The sequence below is a fragment of the Neopsephotus bourkii genome, unplaced genomic scaffold (genome assembly GCF_033783945.1).
Source record: "Neopsephotus bourkii isolate Nb327-2 ecotype Australia unplaced genomic scaffold, CSIRO-AGI_Nbou_v1 NB_1493, whole genome shotgun sequence".
Classification (NCBI taxonomy): Eukaryota; Metazoa; Chordata; class Aves; order Psittaciformes; family Psittacidae; genus Neopsephotus; species Neopsephotus bourkii.
In genome coordinates this window covers 4,228,890-4,236,410 of record NW_026901969.1, presented here as the reverse complement: position 1 = coordinate 4,236,410, position 7,521 = coordinate 4,228,890, and the positions used below count along the sequence as shown (strand labels likewise).

The following is a 7,521-nucleotide window of genomic DNA, read 5'->3' as shown; positions in this document are numbered from 1 at the left end:
ACTTCGGGAGATAACCAGAAATGGAGCAGACTAAGCCAATGTCAGTTATACAGAAAGAGGCCCTTCAGTATACGTTAATATGCTAAGCCACAGTTTGCCATTGGGGCAAGCTCCTAGGCAAGTTTATTGTCCTTGCAATACTCCTGATAGCTTCTTCCAGAGGGATGTGACAGGCGACATGATAAATACTACAGCTGTGCCAGCTAGCCCCATGCTCCTAGGAGTCTCTATCCTGGCAAATGATGCAAGGTTTGCACTCCACATGCACCCAGAGGGTGTATATGTTTTTTCTTTTTCTTTCTACCTTTAGCTACATATCCTCTTCATCCTCCCCAAATCCTCCAAGTCAGGAGACATGATCTCTGTACCGTTGACCCAAGTCTGGATACTTTGGGAACATCAGTTTTATCTTAGGCAAAAAAGGTCAAAAATAGAACTCAGAGTCATTGCAATTTTTAAGCATAAATTTTCTGTACTAGTGGCCAAACTCTTCATGCTTCTTGGGCTGTATTCTCAATTTGAGAAAGTTTTGTTGGTGCGAAATATTTATATAACAGGTAACTACAAAATTACTTAATTTTTATGCCAATAGTGACGTTAACATTTAGACTGAGGGCTAATGGACTCTTTTGCAGTTCTATGAAAAAGACAACTTTCTGGGTAAAAGAACGGTTGCAAAATCCACGGTTACTTTCATTATCAAGTTCAAAAGGAACATCAATAAAAACACCAGTGCTTAAAATTCTTGTCCCCTCCAAAGAATATATATTGAATGATGAACAGTTTGTAATAACAGTGCTTGTGCCTGTGATGGTTCTGATGCAGTGATCTGTAAAACAGTGGTAGAGGCTTATCAAAAAAATGGGAGTAGCTTTGGATAAAAAAGCAGATGTTGCTCTCATAGAGACAAGTAATCAATATCTGTGATTTCAGGAATCTGGGCAGCTCAGGGTCACGGGTTACCTGGAAATCATTCAATGACTGTCTTTATAAAGTTACATCATCAAGTTTGTAAGCTAAATCCAGAAATGAAAAGCAAATGCTAATATTCTACTTGTCCTCCATGGATTTGGCCATGGACTTTTTTCCTCAAGCATGCCTAAATACTGAAGAACATACCATAAATTTTGCTTTCATGTGAATCTACTTTGCTTTCATGTGAATCTACTTTGCTTTCATGTGCTTGATTTGTAAGGTGGTTTTGTGGGGTTTTTTAGGTTTTCTTTTTTTCTTTTTTTATCTTTAATAATTCCCCATTATCTACCTGGTTTTATTTCCCACATTTTCAAAGTCTGCTTAGACCTTAAAGGTATGAAAATTATTGCCCTGCAGAGTTTTATCAGAGCTGTCTGAACATTTGACTCAGATTTAGCAGGGTCTCATGTGAGTAAGACTCCTAGAATAAAGCTAAGCATATGCCCTAGAAGCTTTCTGAAACAGAACTTAGATCTGGAAAAATATGGATGAAATACAGGTTTTCCTGCACTGTCAGTCCTCCTCAGGGAGGAATCAAATTATAACATGAGTAATAATTGATACTAAAATCACATTTTCATCCCAGAGGATCTCAAAATCATTGTCACCTGGATTGAGTCAGACTTCCATTTAAGCGCTTTCCAGAAGCCTGTACAAAGTGGCTTCTGCCTGCACAGACAGATATTTTAGCATTTTTATAAGTTCTCATTGTTTGTGTCCCAGCACATTACACACTCATTTCCAGAAGGTAGAAATAAAAAGAAGGTCAGGAATTCCCAGCACTTCAGTGGGCAGATGGGTGATCCACCATGGACGCATTGATTTCAGCATTGCATCACTATTCTGGGAGCTGCAAAAGGTAAGTATACCTAAGACCTTTGACTTGAAGGCATCCTTAGGCTGGAAGGCAGCAGTCAAACAAAGAAGAATGGCAAGCCCAAGTATTTCTGTGGGGTTTTCATTTTTTTTGGTTTTGTTTGCTTGGCTTGGTTTGGTTGTCCCCATGACCAGATCTCACTGTTGCTGAACAAATCATGCAAAAACCACCTTTTATATTCACTAAAAATAGTCAAAATATCTACTTGAAAAGTTTAATGAAGTAGTAATTTGTTTAATTTTAGTGGATTTCAAGTAAAGCTGTGATATGTTCAGTGTTCTAAGACTGAATATTAAACGGGAAGAATAATTTTATCTATGGAAGAATATTTGAATCTACGGAAGAATAATTGTATCTACTTATGTACTTAAGAGGGTGCTGGTTACTGCTACTACTACTACTACTTCCACCACCTCTCAGGAAAATGTGAAAGTTTATATTGACTTGAACTTAACCCTGCATTGTGGAAAACTATACCTCTATTTTTCAGACATCAACGGTATACGGGACTATGAAACTTATTTGTATAAGACTGGCAGTTCCTTGGGATAGACACAGTCTAAGAGTTGGACAAAAGGCTGTATAGAACCATACCAAAGTGATCTAACGTATGTACTAATTCTTTGACTACAGTTTTAATTTGTGCTTACAAAAGGACTCTAAGTAAAATTTGAATTACCAAAGTTTGGAAGTCTTTCACACTAGGGCAGTCAGAGCATTCCATATACTGGAGATGATATTTATAATAATTTTCTGCCAATCTTTTTTCAACATACATACATTTTCAAACAGGCATGCCTTACACTAAAGGATACCGTTGCGGAAAAAAAATGCTTTTCTTAAACGAAAGAAAGGCTTCAGGTAAATAATTTTGCAATTGCATAAGAAGCCAGGCCATGTTTCACGGTTTTGCTCTTAGCTAGATCTGTGCCTAGGCACGTACATAGGTTTTTGAAAGAAATCTACAGCTACAAAGGGAATTGCTACACACATCACTTGACATTACTTCAGAATTCTTTGTCGAGTGTGAATTTCAGAAGCATCAAGTTTTGCAATAAAGAAAAAAAATCCTCAGAGAGAAGATTCATCAATTCAGAAATCTGCTATAATAGTATTTGTAAGTGAACCTTAAATTACTAGCATGCAATTGGGAGAACTAGCAATCCCCTTCTTTACCCTTTTAGTTATTAGTATGGGCTGTGATGAGTTTAATTAATGAAGTATGTTCCATAGATACTCATTAGAAACATTCCTTCAGGAAACAGATATTAGGATGCTAGCTAAAATAGGAATTTCATGCACTTCATGTTCTGATTAAGTTCATTTGTATCCCCTATGCTTCTAGCATATAATTTCTAGTAGGATATGTATGCAAAATGAATACCAGAGAATTAACTGTTGCAATGCAAATTCCTTTGCCAAATGCTTATACTTTCACATTAAACACACACTATGGAGAGAGTAGAAAAATGGTTAGCATTGCCCTTCAACACCACAAGAAATATTAGACATCATCAGACACAGCCCATTAGGTATTTAAATCCCAGGATGATTCTTTCAGTACTAGTGCCTACAACTAACACGTTACAGAAAACACAGAAATATTTTAGCTAGCCTGGCCATGACAGTTTTTACCCCAGGAGGGAAAAGGGAGATGTTCCAGCTGAGAAACAGATTGCTATTGCCACCCAGAAGCTGTCTGCATCCAGTTGCTATATGTCCCTTCCTTATTAGATGGGCATCCACGTGTTGGTGATCTAAAAAACGTAGCTTGTAAGGCAATTAATAGGAAGGGTTACACGCTGGGGAGTGGACATAATGTACCTCTAATGATCTGATTAGGGAGAGTGGGCTTCACAAATTGGGCTGGAGCAACTGATACTTCTTGTGAAGTCCACCAGTGGCATACCTCAGGTAGACAGACAGTCACTGCGCTGGATTCAGCACCGTATGCAATGTAATATAACGTAATATTACATATATTATATAAAGAGAGGTTAACTGCAGTGCAGCAGAGGATAAGTGGTTCATACAGCACTGGACAACACTAATAGACTCTGCAAGCCATGGGAAACTCTGAGTGATTATATTTGCCTCAAAACCAGAAGCAGCAACCAGTCTTTATGCTGAAAGGCTATGAGTGGTTTTGAAGGTGACCTTAAAAGTTCTGATGAACTTGAACTCTATAGGCCATAAACAGTCTACTTATCCATTTATTTCTTTACCTGTAGTGTGTTGTTATGTTCCCATTGCACTAATTCAACAACAGTCAGATAACAGACGCCGGAGTTAACCATGAATATAGAATATATTAGAGTTCTCCTCAGCCATATAACATTTTTATAATGTGACTGCAGCAAGAATTTCCTGATAGGAAATGGATAATGGATAGACCTATTATAGCACTAAAATAATTTCATAAGGAAAAAAATAACATCTTTTAAGCTGGTTGATGTCTTAGCTGACTTGTGCATTATAACACTCTGAAACGTTACCACCGAAACTCAGCGAGAGTTTCTAAATATACACCAAGATGTGTAAAATAAAACACTACAAATGTGAACCTCTTCTGGAAAACAGAATGATCTTTTATTCTCAAGTCATTAAGCCAAAATTAATCCCAGGTTTTTGGTGTTCCCTTTCTCAGCCTTTCTCCGCCGGCGGCCGCTGCCAAGCGCTGGGAAAGCAGGACGGCCCTGGCACGGCCGGATACCCCCCGACATAGCTCCCGCCCTGCAGCTCCCCGGGGTGCACCCGGGACCACCGTTCGCTCGGACACGGCGCTCATCGCTTCGCTCCGCACTGCCCCAGCGCCCCCTGGCCGCGGGGCGCCGGGATGGAGGCAGGCCGCCGCGCACCGCGGGCCACTGGGAGCTGCTGCTGCCGCTCCGCCTGGTCCGGTCCCGTCGGAGGGGTTTGTGAAGCCTCAGCGCGCCGTGTGCGGCTCCCGTCCCTTGTAGGCCGCAAAACATGGGCTTCTTGGGCAGGCTGCCAGCACTGACAAAAGTTCTCGGGGCCGGGGCGGTGGCCCGGGGCGGCGGCGTGTGGCAGCGGTCGAAAATGCCCTGCTCGGGGGGCCCGCTCCCGTGCTGGGCCGCCGCTACCCGCAGCCCGCTGCCCGGCGGCCGCGCCGCCTCCTCCCCAGCGCTGGGCGAGTACGAGGAAGTTTTTAGGTCTTCGTTGTCGGAGCCCGAGAAGGTGTGGGGAGCAGCCGCCGAGCAGATACACTGGTACAAGCCCTGGGACCGGGCCCTGGAGAGCGGCCGCCCGGGGGGAGCCTCCTGGTGAGTCTGCTCTGCGCGGGGCCGGGGAGAGCGCGGCAGGGCACCGCTCAGCTGTAGCGGGGAGGGCAGCTTGCCGAAGGGGGAGCGGGTGTGCTGCGTCGTGTGGTTAACACAGAACTGCCCCAGTGCTAGTGGTTCGTCGTCAGTGTGCCATAGGTGATGGAGGTGGCTGCAGAGAGTAGAGGGGTTTAATTACTACGTTTGGTTAAGCTTAATGATTAAAAGTCGCACGGATGAGTGTTTCGGGGTGAGAGGGGAGTTATCATGTATGTGGCAGGTGTGAGGGACACATGTGAGTGCATCTGGTGTTCTCCCATAGGACCTCTTTTGGGCATAGGACCTGGCTGCTGTGAGCATAGGAAACTGGGCATGGGGTGCGAGGGGAGGTGGGTGCATGGAAACACAGGAGCTGTGGCTTTCAGAGTTGTTTAGTCTTAGACGCTAAGTAGGTAATAATTTAGAGGATGCAGTTAAGATAAAGTTTGGCGAAAGTACTGGCATTGTAATAGATACGTATCTGTGGTGTAATATACATATGTGATAAATGGCAAACTAAGACAGAATGTGACACCCTTCTTGTAAATTACCAGATAGGTTTTCCAGTACTTTCTCAAAGGCAATTTACCTGTTAAAATTTTATGTTGACTACAAACACATGTTTTCAGGAAGTTCACATCATACTTTTTGATCTTTTCTAATGAGAAGCTGATACAGGATAAAAAAGGAAATGAGGATCATCTTTGGTACATTGATGTTCTTTGCCACTTTTAGATTTTTCTAGTTTAATTTAAAAATACATTTAAAAATAATAATTCTAAAAGTGGAATTAAAAATATTAATCATTCTTAAATCTGGCCAGATGAAGAGATGCAGAACCTGTAGAATGGAGCTTGCTTTGTTATTGGTCTGGTGTTACTCCGTGGCACTTCTAGTAGTGAAAATTGTTTATATGTCTTAAACTGAATGTTAAATGGTGCCAGCCAGGCTAAAGCTCATGAAGTCAGCAGGGCTGTGTGACAGTGAGAAGTCCTAAAATAGATGGATAGAGTCCACTGACCTTGATTTCTAGATCATGGCACTATTCAAAAAGGGTGGGGAGGCAGTATTGCTTGCATAGCAATAGAGAAGAGAGGTCTAGAGAAGAGTCTGGAACACAAGTCTTCTGAGGAGCAGCTGAGGGAATTGAGGCTGTTTAGATGGAGAAAAGGAGGCTTGGAGAAGACCTTATTGTTCTCTACAACTACCTGAAGGGAGGTTGTAGTGAGGTGGGGGCTGATCTCTTCTGCCAAATAACAAGTGATAGGATGAGAGGAAATGGCCTCAAGTTTTACCAGGGGAGATTTAGATTGTATATTAGGAACAATTTATTCACCAGAAGGGTTGTTAAACACTGGAACAGGCTGTCCTGAGTCACCCTCCCTTGAGGTGTTTAAAAGATGTGTAGATGTAGCAACTGAGGGACATGGCTCAGTGGCAGGCTTGGCAGTGCCAAGCGAATGGTTGGACTTCATAATTTTAAAGCTCTTTTCCAGCCTAAAGAGTTCTATGATTCTGTGATTAAAGACCAGTATAGCTCATTGGCTCTTGCATTCCTGAACAAATAGTGAGAATAATGAAGCAGTCAATAAGAACTAAGGAATGAAAATATAATATAGAAGACATGCTCGAGAGAATGCTTTTGCTATTCAGTTCTGTTAAACAAATGTGGTTTGACTTGTTGAGCATGATAAGCTTGCCTGCTGAAAGTAACATGGTTAGGTCTTCATGAAGCATTGTGATTTATCAGGTGGAAGTTATTTGGCCTTACGGCAGGGATAACTGAACAGAATTTCCTGGGCTGAAGTCAGACTTGTCTTCTAAGGTTCTTTTCTGGCCTTTCTTCTCACTTTCATCTTTCTCCCTCTGTGGATGCAGGTTGCCACAGTCTGAAATTTTTTTTTTAACATGAGTAAATACCTGAAGGAAGGGTATGCAGACAGTGGAGCCAGCCTCTTTTCAGTGGTGCCCAGGGACAGGACAAGAGGCAGTGGGCAGAAACTGTAACACAGGAGGTTTCTTCTGAACATCAGGAAACATTTTCTAAATGTGAGGGTGACTGAGCAGTGGCACAGAGTTAGTGGGGTCTTCATCCTTGGAGATACTCAAAAGTCATCTGGACATGGTCCTGGGCAGCCAGCTGTAGGTGGCTCTGCTTGAGCAGGGGGGTTGCACCATGTACCCTCCAGAGGTTTCTTCTGACCTCAATCAGATGCAAGGCTCTGAAGACTCAACATCAGGCCCTAATTATTGTTTCCATGCCAGGTATCTGCTGAACAGTTGTGGATGATAAAACATTAAGCAATTTGATGTTGTATAATCCTCTTTATTGTATTAATTTGCAACATG

The 7,521-nt window shown here is 42.3% G+C and overlaps 1 protein-coding gene across 2 annotated transcripts in view; it reads left to right on the top strand.

Moving 5' to 3' along the window:
- Positions 1 to 4,807: 4,807 nt before the first annotated feature.
- Positions 4,808 to 7,521, top strand: part of ACSS3 (acyl-CoA synthetase short chain family member 3) — an 88,934-nt gene continuing 86,220 nt past the window's right edge. The window contains exon 1 of one of the 2 annotated variants that reach the window (XM_061369355.1): positions 4,808 to 5,136. In XM_061369355.1, coding sequence (XP_061225339.1) covers positions 4,823 to 5,136 — 314 coding nt within the window. In that variant the 5' untranslated portion in view covers positions 4,808 to 4,822. The remainder of the gene's footprint in view (positions 5,137 to 7,521) is intronic. The other variant, XM_061369356.1, reaches the window with a different exon arrangement.